Here is a 19581-nt window from a genome sequence, read left to right on the forward strand (position 1 = left end):
GCATTGTCTTCCTCTCTTTCGTCCAGCTGTGTCCAGGTATAGCCTTTCCTATAACCCTTAGAAAGTATCCTGCAAGCTGGTCATAAATGTTTAAAATCTGCTGCCCAGCTCAGTTTGAGATTGCCATGGTCAAACATTCAAGAGGACAGAGGGAGAAGACTGGCCTACATCTGTCACAATAGTCCTTAACTAGAGCTTAACCAGGTCTTTTTCTTTCTCTGTCTCTCCATATTGCTTATCCTCAATATATTAATTCTCTTTCTCCCTTCAATTTCTGACGTCTCCTGGTCATATGATAGACGTTGTCTAGAGGAATAAGCCAGTAGACTTCCTTTAGTGCAGATACCTAGGATTATTTTAAAACAATAAATGTTGCAACTGCACCTCTAGCCTCAGTTGCAGTCTACCTTGCAATCATCTTGACTTCAAAGAATATAGGGAACTGCCTTATACAGGCCAGACTATCCATCTTATTTAGCAGCCTGCTGCCGTGTCCATGAACCTGGCACCTTGCTGATTTTTTTTTACTATAACAACCATGATCTCCAACAACTGCCCATGTTGAGTGTGAAGGGTAGGAGTTGTGCTCCAAGATTGCCTTGAGGGTAACAGGTTAAGGCTGGCTGGCTGGAAAGCAGGTTGCACATATGTAGCTGCATCAGGATTTTGCATTGCCTACCACCTGAGAATCTTTTTTAAAAAAACACAGAGATGTTACAAACAGAAACTGAAATTCACATACAAATGCATATACAGAAATGTTATAAATAAATAAAGTGCTCTGTTGTTGAATGCTTCTGAGATAATGATGCATTGTAGTACATTTGCTTTCTTACAATATGAACCCTGGTCTCATGAAGATTATGTGTGCCTTCATCCTCTAGCCAGTGCAAACAGCTTAAAAGTCGCTAAAGACAGCTCCTCAAAGGCTTGCAAAGATTGTTCCTTTTTAGAACTGATACCCCATTTGAAACTCTTCTGTTGCAAGAGATAAGGATGCCTTCCCTCTCGGCCATGTTTCCATTGTGGTGATGAATTCCTTCTTCTAGCATTTCAGATGGCAATCTGATGCCACTGGTTAAATGTGATCCTTCTCCCCTGCACAACCAGGCTCTCTATTGCCACTGCAATGACTGCATGTCAGATTAACTGTGCCATAACACAAGCAACATTTGCCAAATGCCCATGCTGTCACTAAGGGTAAGGCACATATATTTTTCCTGCATTATGCCGCTGTTTAAAAGCTTCTTTTGCATTTACTCTTTGTCTGTTTGCTGTTTTCAGAGTGAGCACTTTCCCACATCACCACATATGTTCTCACTTTATTAATCATAGTAACCACAAAATGGGTTGTACCTTCTCCTGTCTCTACACATTGACTTTTTCTAAAACTGTCTTCTTCAAATTTGATTTATTGTTAAATGTGTCTATTCTGTCTCACTAGCATTTGGAGCAGACACCTATCTGTGCCCCATTCAGTCAACTCCTAGTTTGAAAGAAACAAACAAGTGCTTCCCTCACAGAAAAATTGCTCCACAGAGAGATGCACATCTCCTCCATTTATATGGATTTCTAGCTCCCTCTACCCTACTGTATAAGACAACAGCAACTAATACTGGCAAAACTACATTTTACAGTGAATTCCAGGTGCAATGCTACCGTCTGCATTCACACTGCAGAAATAATCTAGTTTGACACCACTTTAACTGCCATAGAATCTTAGGTTTGTGGTTTGTTGTAGCACCAGAGCTCTCTGACAGAGAAGGCTAAATGTTTCACTACAATACAAATCGCAGAATTCCATAGCACTGAGCCACAGCAGTTAAAGTGGTGTCAACCCGGATTATTTCTGCACTATGGATGAAGCCCCTGACAGCCCTTTTCCCAGAACTGCAAAGCACCCTTTACAGGATAAATTATATTCATCTTGCAAATACAGGTGTGATCAGTAGGGAGGGGTGCTGAGAAGAGGACTTTTAGGAGGAAAGTGGCAAAGGTAGAATAAAGTATGGCCCTCTCCAGACGGGCCATTTTGTACGTACTCCATATGTACTAGGGTTGCCTGGGGGCATCTCTTTTAGACGCCCGCAACCCTAGTGCGTATGGAGTATGTACAAAATGGTAGCGCCCTGTTCACACGGGTGCTGCCATTTTGACATAACGGACGCCTAGCATCCGCACGTCGTGGCGCCCAGGTGATGTCACAAGTGCGCCAATGGCGCACTGCAGCATCACTGGCGAGCCACAAAAAGAAGCCACTTTTTGCAGCTTCTTTTTCTTGCTGCCGCCAAGCCAAACGGCACCGCCGGCAGACCGTCCTTTAAGGACAGTCTGTAGCGCGCCTATGTTTCTTCCCATGGTTTCTCCACTGCACTCCACAGAGAAGGATGTACTGCAATAAAGAATGGCTGTAAGGCTAAACTAAATTCAGCTTGGCCATCAGAAGAGCATGGTTCACAGTACTAGAGCATTTGTTGTTTGTTGTTAGCTGCCTTTGAGTCGACCGCGACTCATCAGATCCTATGAATGAGGCAGCTCCAAGCCCCCTTATCCTCTAACTCTCTGCTCAGGTCCTGTAAGCTCAAGGCCATGGTCTCCCTGATTGAATTTATCCATATGGCTTGAGGTCATACTCTTCAATATTTCACAGATGAAAATTAGGAAGTGTCTGGCCAAGGAACATCAGAGTGTGGTCCAGATGACAAAAATTATTAATGATGAAGAACAGACAAGCTAAGAGAGGCAGCATCAGTTTGCTTTTGCCTGAGCCAACTGGGAAGGGCAAGATTCCACTCTCCCCAGCTCTGAGTTAACTGAGCGCAAACTACTTTTACACTTTGAACTCAGTGTGCAGATGTAAACAGAGAACAAATGGGGAAGTAGAAGGAGGAATTAGGACATTTTAGTCAAAAAAAGTGTGATGAAAGAAGATGAATCAGGACTATCCCTGCCAAATGTTGAATACTGAAGCAGGTTGGGAGCTCCAGTTCCTATAACATGAGAGGAATGGAGTCTTTTGGGGAACAGGCATAAGCTGCTGCAGCGGGCAAAACTGTAAGGCAGGGATTCCCAACTGGGGGTGCGTGACGTAATTTCAGGGGGTGCAACAAAGAGTGATTTGTGTTCTTGAATGCCGAGTCATGAGTAATCACTTAGTCAGCTCCCAGTGTGCCTTGACAAGTGTATTAGGTAGTTGTGTTGCATAAATAGTTTTTTTATTTAATCAAAAAGAGAGAATTTTACAATTTACAATAGTTGACAACTTTTTCTGAATTAAAATCTAATAGCTAAATTTAGGGATTATTCACACTGTGAAAATAATCCAGGATGAATCCAGGTTGTATCTCCATTGTTCACACACAGCCCCCCATTAAGTTTGGGGAGGGCTGCCAAAAAAAACCACCCTAAATTGAGCAATTATATTCTCAAGATTCGCATCACTGGTAGTGTGAATAACAGATATGAATAGACCTGAATAGACCCAAGATAAAATGCTGCATGCCTTGAACATATTCCGAATGCATTCACATCATCGACTCCATCTTTATTTGAATGCTTGCACATGTGAGCAACTGAACTTGCAGAGATGTGCATCAATGCAGTTCCATAGTGTGAATAATAAACCCAGAATGCATGAGTGAGATTATTTGCATTGTTGCATCAAAAAAAAAAAAAAAGATATCTGAATGACTCCTTAGAATGGCATTTTATGCACTGAATTAAAATCTTATTTTTAAATTCAATTTTTTCACCTACAAATGTGATATTAGTTTTGTATGGGATGCAAACATTAACCAAGCATTTCCAAAGATTGTGGGGCACCGAAAAAGTTGGGAACCACTGCTGTAAGAGATGTGACTTCAGGATGAAAATTAGAATCAGCGTTCTCTCCTGCTCCCTTCCTTCTGTGCATCACAACTGTTTTTTGCATTGCTATGAGAATCCAAGGCTCCCCCTCACTTCTGGCTAAGAGCAGAAAATATTTAGCAGGGGTTCTTAAAACTTCAGCAGAGCTTCAGAGGACCAATGGCCGAAGAGTAGGAGGTGTCAGAGAGAAAAGATGGGAGTGGGGCTTAGCTGAGAGAGGAACCGACAGCACCAATCTCTTGCCTCGGTTTTGTGCTCTCTCGCTTTCCTCCTAGATGAAATAATTATTTCCAGCCACCCTGCCAGCTCATTCAGCTGGCCAGGAGGGAGTCCCAATTCATTTCAGGCAGCATGGGCCAAAATAGGCCTCAGCACTCATAATGGGGGCCCTGCAACAAGGAATGCTTAGCAATTTGTGCTGCCAGGACAGCCATGGCCCTCAGATGACTGCTATCTGGGGGCTTACACAGACGTTGTTGTTAGTGTGACTATGCAAATAATTTCACTCACTCATTCCAGTTTTATTGTTCACATAATTTTTTTTATCGGAACCACATCTCAGCACATCTCTGCATGTTCTGTTGCTCACACGTGTCACCACTGCAAATAAAGATGGAGTTGAGGATGCAGATGTATTTGAAACATTTTCAAGACATGCAGAGTTTTATTCCAGTTTATCCCAGGTCTTTGTCAGTTAGTTATTCACACAGCCGATGATGCAAATCTTTTTGGAAAACTAAAAGAAAAATCCTGAGATTGATCATCCTGAGATTTGTGGGTTTGGGAGTAGCCACTCCCCAATAGAAACTTTAGCAGATGCATTCAAAATACATGTGAACAACAGAGATTAATCCCACATTCATCCAGGATTTTTTTTTTAGCTATCTGAATAACCCATGGGAAAGGAGAGAAGGGAGCCCAGTGCTTCGTTTCAAAAAGATGAATTATTAAGGCTCAAATTGCCCTAGTGAAGCTTTGTGCTCTGGCACTGGGTGATTTTCATCCTTCCTCCAGATAGACAGGGCTCTACTATGGTTCCTTGGTGATGGTAATGATTATGTAGAAGCACTTACCACATGTTCATTTATTATCACTTTATATACTCTTAGAATAAGCACTGAACCCTACAGCAGGATGACTATTTCAAATCAAATCCTGTACACAGGGGATCCATTCCCCAGAGAACCAGGCCAACCTTCCTCAATGTGGGGCCCTCCAGATGTTTTGCATTACAATTCCTATCAGCCCTAGGGAACTGGAATTCAAAATATCTGGAAGCATTAGGTTGGGAGAGACTACCCTAGACATTATGGCAACCCATCTGATAAATCAATGGAGCTTTCGGCCCACCTACCCATGCCCTCCATCTGTCCTGATCTAGGAGAGACAATCCTGATTGTTCCTTATTATTCTATTTTTTTCCAGCTGCTTTTAAAATGCCCCAGTTCTTCTCTCCTCTTTCTACCTTACCCTTTTAGCTACAGCTTGCTTCAATTGCTGCAAACTGAGTTCCAAGTACAAAAGTAACTTATACTCATAAGTTTATCACATGGCACTTGCAAGAATGGGAACGGCATGGCATGGCACAGAATGGAGGGAGAATGGGTGTTACTGCTCTGGAGAACACCGCCAATGCTGTCGGAGGTCCTCAAGCCATTCCCCATCCATTCACAGCAGCCAATTTTGAAGAATGGTTCAAAATTGTGCTTCAAAATTGGCTGCTGTGGAACAGATGGGGGATGACTTGGGGACTCCCAACAGCATTGGCGGCATCCTTCCATGTGGTAAAAACTGTTCTCCCCCGTTCCGTTCCGTTCCGTTCCGTTCTCATTCCTGCAAGTGCATGCAATAAACTTATCAGTTAACTCAGCTGGGGTAAGAACAAGAAAAAGGAGGGAGACATTTTGTCCTTCCCAGCAGGCTCAGGCAAAAGCAAACTGCTGCAACCTCTTCTAGCTTGTAGGTTCCTCTGCATTAATAACTTCTACAGTCTTCACCACACTCTGATATTGCTTGGCCACATGTGTCCTGGTCCTCCTCTGTGAAACGTTGGAGGATATGGCTACTCTAGATGTCTTGATCCAAATGCTGTCTCCACACTTTTTGTTTTGTAATGTCAGAATATGCTCCCTTCCATCCCCTGACCCTACACCCTCTCCACCAAGTCAAAAGGCTCTAGACAGTAATAATCTTGTGCCAAGAGTTAAAGAGAGAGTACATGTGTATAAAAATTAGGGTGGTAAGAGGTGAACCCAGGAAGAAGAACAGAGGATGAGTTCAGTCATGTCAGAGAAAAGAGGAGGGCCCTGAAGCAGGTTGACCAGATGTCCTCCTTTTCCAGGACTGTCATACATTTCAATCTTCTGTCCAGGAGGAATTCCAAAATGTCTTCCATTTTGATCATGATTAAGAAGCATGAATTTATATTAGTGTTTTTAGCTTTTGTTTTGGAATGTCCTACATTTGTTTCTTGAATGTTTTACATTTTACAGTGCTTTGTCCTCCTTTGCAGTTATATCATCTAAGTTACCCTGCCCTGAAGGGAGACATCTGATCACCCTGGGTACTATGACTTGCTGTGAGACACACCTGGAAGTGTACCATGCAATAAAAAAAGGAAAAGATAGCTAAAATATGAGCAAGTACACACACACACACACACACACAAGCAAAGACATATATGTGTGCAACAAACCAGCTACACAGCCTCTGTTATTCTGCTTCTACTGATCCTGCACTTCCCCCTGCAATCTGGTAGAATGTGGAAGGGAGCAGGCAGAATGTCCAGATAATGCTACAACCAGTAGATGCACACTGTGCTCTTAAATCACCTAGGCTGTATCCACACTTGCTGAAATAATCCAGGAGACAAGGAAGCCTGGTTTACTCCACATAGTCTCCCTTTCCCCCCTTTGCTGAACAAGGTGGATTCCAGCTGTGATATACAGCACCAAAAAAAAAGGGGGGGGAGGGCTGACAACGCCAAGGCGAATGACAGAGAATAAGCAGAAGAAATTGCAGCTGTCCCATCTCCCATGGCATAAGGAAGTGCAAAGAAATACACTGCAGGCCTGAGGGATGCAACCTGGCAACCCAAGGCTTTCCAGTACTCTCCATGGTAGTCAGGGAGAAAGCACAGAACTTGAATGGGCAGAACATAGCAGGCTGTGTGGTGCCAGCTGCCTGTTTCAGATTACCACCAGGAAGCCTTAGGAGAACAGGATCCTGAACAAAAGTTTTCAGGATCCAGGAGCAAAGAGAATGAGCCAGACAAACTGTTTAGAGCACGGTGCAAGAAATGCTTGTTGCAGATTACTTATTGCTTAAGGCACTGGCTGAGAACCTTCAGCCCTAAAATTGCTGAGGAAGTACAGATTGAGCCTGCCTCATCCCAAATGTGTTTGAATAACAGAGGTGTTTTGGATTTCAGGTTTTTTTGGACTTTGGAATACCTGTATTTTCGCATACGTACATAATGAGCTATCTTGGAGGTGGGATCCACAAAATTCTAATCACAAAAATCATTTATGTTTCATATATACCTTGTACATATCACCTGAAGGTAATTTTATACAATATTTTAAATAATTTTGACCATGAAACAAAGTTTGTGTACCCTGAACCATCTGAAAGGAAAGGTGTCACTATCTCAGCCACTGGTGTGGGTAATTTTGAATTTTAGAATATTTTGGATTTTGCAATTCCAGAAAAAGGAAGACTCAACCTGTACTATTCCCATCAGGCCTTACCATTGGTCAGGCAGGCTTGTGCAGAAGGGAACAGAGTTCAACAGCATCTGGAGAGCCACAGGTTCATCATCCCTGACCAAAGATGACCAGATGTAAAAAGAAAACAAGACACTTGTTAAAAACTATTAAAAGCGCAAAAGAATGAATCATGGCAGGTGCACTTAGATGTACAGGCCTGAGAAAACCTGTAGCTGCTTAAGCTATTTGTTTCTTTACAGCTGTTAAAAGTCCAAGCCTTTCCTTTACTCCTGGTCACTGGAGGGAGAGAGATGATGCAGCAAGCAGAACAGCTGCCTTCAACAGCTTCATCAGCCCTTGGGAAAGATCAGGTAATACACTGGTTGTTCCATCAGTGTCCACTAGAGGGAGAACGGCTATAACTTCATGAGCCCTGAAGATACACACAAAACACAGCAGAAAAGTTGCTCCTTTTAGAAAAAACTTGCTGAATCTCCAAGCCAGAGTGATAAGTGGAGGAGGAAAACAGTAGATCTGATCACAATGAAATGACTCAGGCAAAGGAAGGTCTTGGGCTGGTTCACAAGTTCTTTCTGGCATTGGAGAACTGCCTACATTACCCAGTGTTATTTTCCTGCCTTTGCATTTTTCTTTTCAAGCAGCACCCTGGTGGCGCAGGGGTTAAATGCCTGTACTGCAGCCATTCACTCAAAACCACAAGGTTGTGAGTTCAAGACCAGCAAAAGGGCCCAAGCTCAACTCAGGCTTGCATACTTCCAAGGTCGCTAAAATGTGAGTACCCAGACTGTTGGGGGCAAATTAGCTTACTTGCTAATTAGCATACTTGCTGTTCACCGCTATGATCTTTGGAATAGCGGTATATAAATAAAACAAATTATTATTAATTATTATGTACTGTTTCACTATGCATACATAGGGAGAAATGCACATTCAGAGGCCCACCCCAATTCACATGCAGGAAAAGACAAACACAAGTACTGTACAACTGCATGCATTTACTCTCTTAGCTTCACAATGCAGTGTGGGGAAATTATATATACTGGAACAGGGAAGCTCTAGCCCTCTGTTTCATTACCACTGTGGAGACTGTGTGGGGCTATTGGGTATTATGGACCAAAACAGCTGGAGAAGCAAAGATCCCCTAACCCGAGATACCTACATTGTAACTCTCATATGGATCCTCTATAAAACACGCCTGCCTCTAACATATAAAGTCACACCAAAATTCTTAGGCTACTGGGAATCAAGAATATGGAGGAAAGGAAATTTGCTTTGTGGGGACTCCATTCTTTCCTCTCTCATCAATTCCTCCATGCCTCCACCTTATGCAAATCATTGTGTGGCACCTTCTAGGGCTCAGTTAGATTGATATGCAGACTAAAGATAGTCTGGAGAACTGGAGCAGTGTCATCAACATGTCGATGATACCTAGCTCTGCTTTTCATTTTCCTTGGCTGCAAGACCATTGCTAGAACAGGTGCCTGGAGACCACTGTGTGATCAACAGGGAATGAGGTGAAGCTGAACAGAGAAAAGGCAGATATTGAAACCTGGCTATTCTCTTGCTGTGGAAATCCACATTGTAACAGTTCTGGACAGGGTCATATGTAGAGATGTGAAGGCCTGTGGAAAATCATGTGCCTTTGTAAAGAAAATGTTTATTTCTAGGAAGGATTCCTGGCTTGTCAAGAGAAAGAAGTGACTAGTGACATGGTATTTGGTGGGTGAACCTCTTATTCATTCATACACTTCATGTTTGGACTACTATAATGCCTGTGAGGGAGTGAACAGGCAGGCCCAGCTCCACCAGGGCTAGCCTGAAGAAGAAGAACCCTCCCTCCAGTCCATCTGCCTTGGTCCAGGCCTCAGAGGGAGAGAAGAACCTCATCCCCTTTCCCACCACCATTCCCTTCTCCTTTTGTTTCGTGTCTTTTAGATTGTAAGCCTGAGGGCAGGGAACTGTCTAAAAATAATAATTGTAAGATGCTCTGATAGCCTTAAGGACTGAAGGGCGGGGTATAAATACCATTAATAATAATAATAATAATAATAATAATAATAATAATAATAATAATAATTTCAATCTGGGACTTCTCTTGGTTCAGAAACTTCATTAAAACAGGAAGCTGCAGCTTAATCAGTAAGTGGTATGAGCTTCATAGAGCAGATGACATTATAGTAAAAAGTCTATGTTGGTTCACCTTTCTGAGTCCATAGCAAGGTGCAGGTTTTTATCCTTAGTCCTAAAATGACCACCAGTCTGCCTATTTAAGGAAATGCTTCCCTACTCTATTAGATTGACAATGGGCCTGAAAAGGCAGACCAAAATAAAGCTGCTTTGGGTCACTTTGGAGGTATGCAGTTTAAATGACACAAGCATCTTAAGAGGCCAGGAGTGGAGCGTGGCTTTAGCATGACTTCCAGCCTCTTAGGATGAATGTGTCATTTAAACAGCATACCTCCAAAGTGATCTGAAGCAGCTTGTTTGTTCAGGTCCAATGTTAGCCTGCTAGCCTATGCCATCTCTTTCTAAGGTCAGGCAAGAAAGACCACATGCAAGGCCCTCTCACAGGCAGCACCAGAACTAAAAAGATACAGCTAAATTGATCTTTGGGCCTTGTTGGGAGGAAGAAAAATCAAGGGCCTCTCTAGAAGGTATTTGGAGCGCTGTAAGAACTAGGCTTGCCAGGCTGAAAACTGGAAACAGCTCCTGAACCTTTAATGAGTGTGTAGAAGAGGGAATTTCACAGGTATTGCTTATCTGATCGTATGACAAGCAAAACCTGCTGAAATTCTCTTTTCTACACAACCAATTGCCAAGGGTTTTCAATTTTCAATCTGGCAACCATAGTAAGAACTATGCTGGTATTCAATTGTATGCTTGTTTAGATTGCTAAAATCTGAATAATCTGAGCTGGATCCAGGCAGAATCTGTCTCCTCTGGACAGAAAGTCTTTCTCACAAAAGGCACCTCTGCAAATTTTTCAAGAATTCCTCCTTCCTCCACATACAAGCCAAAACTCACCCCACTGAACAGGGTCCCCCAATATTTTCAGGAGTTTGGAGGGGCTGCTCTGGGAAGGCCTGAGCAGGGAAACCTGTTTTCATCTAACTCTATTTCACACTCAGACAAGAACCAGATTGTGGGTTTCCTTGTTTTCTATCAGATTTGTTTGCCTATGATTTCAGAAAAACAGGTTACAAATTGAATAAATCAAACAATTTGACCAGCTTAGGGTAAACCTAAAAGACCGTTTACTGAGAGTTCTTTAGATATGTTTTCATTATGGAAGAGAATTGATGCAGAAAAGAAGAGCAATTTTTAAAAAATGCATGCTGCAGTTGGGTTAAGTTAACCTTGAGGCAAGAAGCAGTTTTGAAAGCTAGGCCAAGTTACGCCTCATGTGTGAAGTGCTGATGAAAGATATCTCTAGAAGTAACTTAGGCACTCCTTCATAGATACAGTATAATTAAACTGAACTGAATCTGGCTTGTTATTGAACTTGGAGGGTGCCCCCCAGTGGATAAATCAGTCAGTCAGTCAATCTGGCACATACACGTTTGCAATAATGGCAGCAGAATGGGCTGCTCTTGGCAAAACTGAAGCAAGAGAAGCCCTCAGCTTAGCAAAGACAGGAACGCTGCTGAGAGAGGGAAACCAAGGGGAGGGATTGAAGCTTCAAGATCCTATGAACAGAGCAAAACAGAAGAGCCCAAACTAATGCAGCAGAACCCAGAAAGGGAAAGGATGGAGCAAAGAAGTTATTTGAAAAGCTTTCTGGACATTCTTTTCTTCTCTGGTTTTTCCCACTCAAGCAAGAGCTCAAGCAGATGGAGGGTTACACAGTCTTGAAGCGTCAGGGACATGCTGTAAGCTGGAGGCCTGATTGACTGACAGCCTTTCAGCGTGGGGACGCTGCATTGACATGTTGGAACCCGCACCTGAGAAAACATGTAGGGCTTCAGTCCCTGCACTGGCAGGCGGGAGGAATGGAGCCAAGTGGTGCCTGGAGGTCTGGCACCAAGCCTGGGCACACCTTGGGGCGGGAAAGGGCAGAGCGGTCGGAACATGCCCCAAAGTGTGGAGAACAGAGCAGAGTACCCAGGGGAAGCCAGTGAGACCCACACCCGACAAGCCCAGAGCCTGACATCCCTTTGCAACCCAGTTCAAAAGTGCCATCATGCAATCAGCATATACACATGTGCTTACATTTACACACACACACACACACACACACACTGCTCTGAGTGATTCTACTATGAGCACACTGTCATGTGAGTCTTCTCAGTGAGACTAGAAGAGAGTATCTTATAAAGCTAAGTACCACCCCTCTGAACAACACTACAAGTGGATATAGTCAAGAACTTCTTGAAAGGTCTTGCTCTACATTAAGAGCATTGTGTGGGCTGATTCAATGCACTCAGTGCACTTCCCCCCAAATATTTATGTGGGGGAACATGTTTCTACACATGCATAAATGCATGCACAGCCCTGTAAATCCCTCATGTTGGGTTTTTGGAGTTTTAATTACAGTAACTTCAGATGCGTGTTTAACATAACCAAACTAACATAATAAACATTACAGTATAGTGAAAGTTGCCATGCTACAAATATTTCTCCTAAAATATGGCTGTGTCAATTGCTCTGTGTTGTCCAGCTTCATACTAATCTGGTAATAATTCTGGATTCCAAAGTCTTCATTTTCACACAGTACTCAATGCTCAGCCTCCAGTTCAACTCTGGGTGCCCAGTGCTGACATAACAAGCGTGTCAGATTGTAGTCAAACCTTCTTTGGGCCCAATATTAGGACTGTTTTTTTTTTTATTATTCAACTTGACTAAGCAACAATAAAAAAAAGCCTATAACTGATAAGATTTTTATATTAGGTTCACAGAATCATGGGAAGATGCCCTGTGTTGATAAATCTGAAACAAGCAGGTCCATATAGTTGAGTATTATCAGCAATGACTAGCAGCATATTTCTGAGGTTTCAGCCAGGATTTAGTCCTATTCCTAGCCAGAGATGCCAAGGGTTGAATCTGAGACCATCTACCACTGAACTATTGTCTCTTCCTCTTCATGGTCAGACCATGAAGGCAATTTAACAGAAACTACTCTCTTGCTAGGCCCTTATACCAACAATGCTTCCATACTGGGTACTATGAACTCTGCCTATATTTAAATCCTGCTCCCTTGTTGTCTGCCAAGGAGTTGGAAACACATAGTTTGGTAAACTCTAGGATTAGCTATGGTAATGTCCTATATGTGAAAATGCCATTGAAGAATATCCAGAAGTTGTAGCTCATAAAATGGGCTGCAATGCTCCTTTTGTCAGGATGGGCAATCATGACACGAGTACACAAAGCCCGTAGGTTATCAACTGCTTGGGTTTTGGTCAGTTTCCAGATATGATTTAGAGCTCTAACCAATAGTTCAATTGATATGCTGAGATCAAAGGTTTGCTACTTTCTTGCTCAACTCACTTTTTCTTGATGAGGGAAACCATATCTTAACAAAATTCTGATCACCAATGAGGGTATTTTGTCCTGTGGATATCTCCACCAAGATCTCATCATGATTTTTCCACTTTCATATGAACTGCCTTTTAGCATGGAGACCTTCTGAACACATGATTTCTGTAATATTAGCACTAAAATAAAATGTTACGTAAGAGAAACAGCCTGAGACAAGAGTTGATCTGCACAAAATCTTTGCTGCCATGTTCAGCTATGATTTGATCAATTTTATACCATCCTTAAGTGCAAAATATTTGACAAGTGTTGCCTCCTTTGTCCTTGCAACAGCTTTGCTATACCTATTTTGTGGATAGGTTTCTGACACTGGACTGAAATGCCAGACAACTCATAGTGGATATGTGGCTGAATTCCATGTTCAGATCCCGAAACATCCATCTATTGAATGCTGGTAGTATTCCTATCAGTGATAGTAATATTCCTGTCAGGGATACCATGACAGTCCAGTGACACCTGATCATCAGCTGATGAATCCCAATACCTTAAATGTTTGGAAGCACTGACATAAATCATTCTAGGATCCAGGACAGAAATCAGTCTCAAAGCAACAGCAACACTATGTTCCTGAAGTGGTCATTAGAACCCTTCAGCTAATATGGTGCCTTCCAGATATTTTAGATTATACTGTACTTCTATTAGTGCTGACCACTTGCCATGCTGGCTGAGTTTGGTGAAGTTTGGTTCATAAAATCAAGAAAGACCATAGTTGGAGAAGGCAACAACAGGCCAGCCTGCACTCTTGTTCCCTGCATGTGATCTCTTTCACCACATTTGTGTTGCAATCAAAGCAAACTAAGTCCGTCCCCCCCCCCCAGGTCCAGCCATAAGACTAAGGACCTTATCGCACACAGAAACATAAACGTTCTAGGGACGGGAGGAGGACTCTCGTGTGCGCACGCGACCGCCCCAAAACAGATTTTATCACACACGATTCAGTCCTCCAAGGAGCCCCGTTCCGTCCCCCGTCGCGCACCCGTTCGCGTCCAGTCCTGATGGGTGTGATTTTTGCCTGACGGATTACCTTCCGTCGGCAAAAAATGGCGCCCGTCAGGACTGGACGCGAACAGGTGCGCAATGGGGGACGGAACGGGGCTCCTTGGAGGACGTCTGCATGTGCGATAAAATCCGTTTTGGGGCGGTCGCGCGCGCACACGAGAGTCCTCCTCCCGTCCCTGGAACATTTATGTTTCTGTGTGCGATAAGGTCCTAAGACTAGAAAGAGCTTTTGGATGCCATATTCTCTCAAATTAATTTGGCAACTGTACTTTTCTGGCCTGAAGCCCCAGTCCCTCTGTTCCTTTGGGCCTCCACCATTAATCCTCATCTCCACCCAGTCTTTCTTTCTAGATACTTACACAGTGATGCCATTTCCTTGGGCAGGTCAGTAGGATAACTCCGGAAGTAACCTCCATTCGTAAGCATCTCGAAGTGTGGGTTAGGGAAAGGAAAAGGGTATACAGCAGGAGGGAAACCGTTCACATGAGCCAGAGGGGTTCCACCCGAGCAGCTCCTCTCTTTGTTTCCTGCCATAGCTGATAGCACAGGGGAGATTGGCCCAAGACAGAGAGAGAGTCAAGATTCCCCTTAGATAATCTGTTCAGTGCTGTCACTGCTCCCAGCAGATGGTCCCATGGCAGCGGTCCATATAAAATTCCAGTCTTAGGGAAAGGTGTCTTCCCTTTCCTTCCTCTTTCTGTTCCACAGTCCTGCATGGAGAGAAGAAGGAACACATGAAATTATGCCAGTATCCTTTAGCAACAGACAAAAAAGTCAGTCCCCAAGATTCTTTTACTCCCTCACCACATAGTATGCTAAAGCAATAGTAAGAATTTTGTTGCACTACAACTCCCACCAGCTCCAGCCAGCATAGTCAATGTTAAGGAATGCTGAGAGCCAAGGTTCAACAGTATCTGGAGAAGCACACAATTCCTATTTTCTATTCTGGAGCAAGGATGAGAGGCACATCCTGATCCTGGTGCTAGGAAGCAGGGGGTGGAGAATCTGTTGAAGCAAGGAGAAGGGTTCTGGGAAGAATGAAGAGAAAAGCACAGCTGGGAGCAAGGTGACAAGACACCTTGTAACATTAGGAAGATAAAATAGAGTTCACTACAAAGGTCCAGAGAGGAAATGGTACACACAGTGGTGACTGACTTCCCAGTGGCAGCCATTGACTTCCACAGTCAGCAAATGAAAAAGCTGTTGGTAAATCTACTATTTTCCCCTTCTGATCAAAGCCTAAATCAGAAACTTCCCAGCTCCTTATCACATTAAACAACACTTCAGACTCAAACTGAATATATGGTGAATTCACTGACATAACATCCATAAAACTATTGCTGAAACCCCAAATTCTTTGTCTGTATTAAGCCTGAACTGTACACGCTAAAACCCTGAGTTGCACCTCTGTAAGTTATAAATGCAGTTGCTGCTGCATCCTTGCAGAGCATAAGCTGCTCACTTTCATTAGCTTACAGGAGGTACTGCAGTATTACCAAAGCCTCAGTGCTGATCTAGCCATTCAAGCCTTTTCAGACTTCAGCCTTTCTTCCCTTGTGTGTGTGTTTATGTGCCTTCAAATCACCTGTTGACTTATGGTGACCCCATGAATTGCATAGGATTTTCTTAGGCAAGGGATACTCAGAGGTGGTTTTGTCAGTTCCTTCCTCTGACATAATGCATGTGTCCTCCTCAGAGGCCAGGCTCACTGTGTTCAGGGTGGCTTTCTTCCAACTGCCAAAGCATGCACAGGACTGCCCTCTTAATAAGCAAAAAGGACATTGAAGAGAAAACAGTTAAGAAGTTAACATTTGGAGTGCAACTGTCAGAAGGCAAACAAAATGACCAGAGATGGACACACATATGGCTCCAAGCTGGAAGACAGATTGAGCCTTCCTGCCTCACAGCCACAGTAGAGTAGATTGGCCTGCCCTGAAAAGTTCCATGTGCACACCACATGCCAATCAGAAGATTATAACACCTTGGAAAACATTTCTAGATCACAGCTCCCCAAATCATGCTGGCTAAGGAATTATGGGAGCTATAGCCCCCAAAACTAAATTTTCCAAGATCTGCATGGCCTTTTGTTCTCTTTTAGTGATCATTCATACAAGCTAGGACACAAACCTCTGAATTTTATATCTATTTGGCCAATCACATTTTTTTTAGCCCTTCTGCAATTTGTTGGGAACATTTTCTGGAAACAAACAGAAATGCTAGCATTTAATTTTCTCATATCAGAGTTTGTTCTAAAATAACAAAGAGAGATGATAATCTGAAATTCTTTGCACTCAACATGTCAACTATGAATAGGTAAAAACAGTCATATGTTTTCCCTATAGATCTGTACACCTGGAGGATTCCTTTCTTTCCCTATGTTAACACTTATTTCTTTAAACACTATAAACAGTGGTAGCATGGTTCCCTTATCTAAATGTCTGCTTTTGCCTGAGCCTTCTGGGCAGGATAGGATTCTGCCCTTTCCTCTCCTCTCCTTCTCACTGAGTTAATTAAGTACAAACTACTTTGCACTCACTGAGTTAATTAAGTACAAACTATGTTGCGCTCAGTTTGCAACAGCTCAAGGAAGCTGAGGATGAAGGGTGCATCTACACTGTAGAAATAATGTAGTTTGACACCACTTTAAGTGCTGTAGCTCCAGCCTATGGAAGCCTGGGATCTGTCATTTTGCAAGGTCTTTAGCCTTTGCTAGCAAAGAGTACTGGTTCCTCACCAAACTGCAGATCCTAGAATTCTGTAGGATGGAGCCATGGTCAGTTAAAGTGGTATCACAGTGCATTATTTCTACAGTGTAGAGGAGCCCAAAGTGGGAAACTGGGAGGGACGGGAGGGAGAAACTGGGCCTCTTTAAAAGCAGCTGAAAAAGTGGGACAACAGAGGTTTAATTGGAAAGATCCCTGCCAAACTGGGACATTTAGAGGGCATGAGATTGAGATTAGCTATATAGGTTTCTGAAATTTGGGAATAGGATGGCAAATTTTGTTTTTAAATAGCATTTACTATTACATGAAAATTACATTTACAATTACTCTTTTTAAAAATCCTGAAATTGAACAGATGGATTTTTTGGTGTGTTTTTTTAGCATTTACTCCTACATCATTTAAAGTTTCGTTTACTTAATTTCTTAGTGTGAAAATGCTTTTGAGGACATACACAGAGGGCTTACAAAGAAAGAAGCCAATGAACCTCCTGGGGAAAACAGCAGAGAGATGAGCTGGGATTAATTGCTAAGAGCTGTTGTTGTTGCTGAAATCTGCTGGGAAATGAGGTCTCTGCCCCCAAATCCCAGATGTGTGTGGGTCTTGCTGGGGTTATTCCGTCCAAAGGGAGATGCACTCAGCACATGATCAAAGGTACTCATCACTTCCTGTTTTTCAGGATTCACTTTTGGGATGGAGGGGATACAAGTTTCAGGACTGAGCCCTGAATTTTGTGGGGGAGCCTAGAGAGAGAGATAGGCAAGCAGTCACAGGACTGAAGGAGGGTTACAACAAGCTGGATAGCAAAACAGAACAACTTAGTAGGTTTAGAACACATGCGGACACACACAGCACACACACACACACACACACACACACAACTCTGTTAACATCTACTAAAGGTTGTGTAGTCACCCTTTTCAGCACACATAAGTCACTCTATAGCAGTGGTTCTCAACCTGTGGGTCGCGGTGCCTTTCAGGATCAAACAATCCTTTCACAGGGGTTGTCTTGGACCATTGGAAAACACATATTTCTGATGGTCTTAGGAACCAAGACATGGTTGGGGGTCACCACAACATGAGGAACTGTATGAAAGGGTCATGGCATTATGAAGGTTGAGAACCACTGCTCTATAGCAAGCCACAGCCCAAACGCCTCTTATGTCCTTGCTCCCCAACCGTTGTTGTGTGCCTTCAAGTCATTTCTGACTTATAGCAATCCTAAGGGAAACCTTTCATGGGTTTTTTGGGGGCATGTTTCTTCAGAGGGGGCTTGCTACTGCCCTCCTCTGAGATCCCCCAAATACTTGGGTTTAAACGTAGGGATTTCCCAATTCAAAACAACAAACATGGCCCTTTCTGCCAGGAGGACTGGAGTTCCTAACCACAATTCACCAGCTAGCTGCACCCCTTACAAACCCAAGTTCTTACACTCTTTTTGTCTTATGATGATTTGCATTCTTTACTCTGATGTACACTCTACTCCCTTCCCAAAACTATTTAGCCAACTTTCCTCATGGTAGAAACAACTGCTGGACCAGAGTCAGGGCCCACTCCCCAGACCCAGGCTGCATCCACACTGCAGAAATAATCTGGGTCGACACTACTTTAACTGCCATGGCTCAATGCCAATGAATCTGGGAATGGTAGCTTTCCTCTAGTGCCACAACAAACTGCCATTCCCAGAATTCCATAGCATTGAGCCATGGCAATTGAAGTGGTGTCAAACTGGATTATTGCTGCAGTGTGGATACAGCCACAGAGCTGCTTGGCTAGATTCGGTGTCCCTTTCCGCCTGGGAAAGTGGTGATGGAGAGACTGTGCCTTTAAGCCCTTCTCTGCCCAAGGGGTGTGTGTGTATTTTCACTTTTGAACCATCTCCAAAAGCGAGCAATTTTTTTTATTTTTATTTTTTCCCTTCCTCCCCTCCCCTCCCTTCTCCTTCTTCTGCTTCTTCTTCTTCGGGTGCTTTTTACCATATGATTTAAATCAAGAGTCATTTCAGGTTCCCAGATAAATGGAGCTTATGTTCTTGCTGCCAGGGCTTGGCTGGGGCTGTACCACCCTGGGGGTAGAATGTGAGCTCACATCTTCCACATGGAACCCAACACCACAGGCCTAATTTACAACAGCCCAGGCAGCGCCTTTTCCTGCCGACTCTGTGTCTCTGGCTTTCAGAGCGAACCTCCTACCCACTCCCACCCCATCACTCACTCTTCACCTTCTGCTTTTCGCCTCTGTGCCCCCTCCCTTGCTCTTTCTTTAGGTTTCCCCTCACATACACAGCTTTCATTTTTCTTCTCCCACCGGGACATGGTTCCCACCCCAGGATGAGGCCAACTTGAGGGGGGCTAAGGCAGCGACATCGAGTACCACGGGCCAGGCATGAGTTGCCTCAGTCATCTTTTCCCACAGCGTGCCAATGGCGGGATGGCCCAGGAGAAATATCCCAAAAACATGAAACCGAGAAACACAGGCATCTGAGGAAGGAGGCTCAAGTTTAGGGCAGCATCTGCACTGCAGAAACAATCCAATTTGACACCACTGTCAAACTGCCCTGGCTCAAGAATTCTGCCATTTGTAGTTTTGTGAGACACTTAGCCTTCTCTGTTAGAGAGCTCTTGTGCCACGACAAAATACAAATCCTACAGTTCCATAGCATGGAGCTGAGGCTGTTAAAGTGGTGTCAAACTGGATTATTGCTGCAGTGTGGATGGCCTCTAGCAAAGCTC

The 19581-nt window shown here is 43.5% G+C and overlaps 1 protein-coding gene across 1 annotated transcript in view; it reads right to left on the bottom strand.

Annotated features, from left to right (window-relative positions):
* LOC149322705 (retinoic acid receptor gamma) overlaps nucleotides 1-14660 on the bottom strand; it is a 99224-nt gene extending 84564 nt beyond the window's left edge. The window contains exon 1 of the mRNA XM_089481749.1: nucleotides 14486-14660. Within this exon, the coding sequence (XP_089337875.1) occupies nucleotides 14486-14660 (175 nt within the window). The remainder of the gene's footprint in view (nucleotides 1-14485) is intronic.
* Between the last annotated feature and the right edge of the window lie 4921 nt (nucleotides 14661-19581).

Source organism: Sceloporus occidentalis, unplaced genomic scaffold (assembly GCF_023333645.1).
Source record: "Sceloporus occidentalis isolate IW3139 unplaced genomic scaffold, rSceOcc1.0.p SCAF_1, whole genome shotgun sequence".
In the NCBI taxonomy this organism is placed as follows: domain Eukaryota; kingdom Metazoa; phylum Chordata; class Lepidosauria; order Squamata; family Phrynosomatidae; genus Sceloporus; species Sceloporus occidentalis.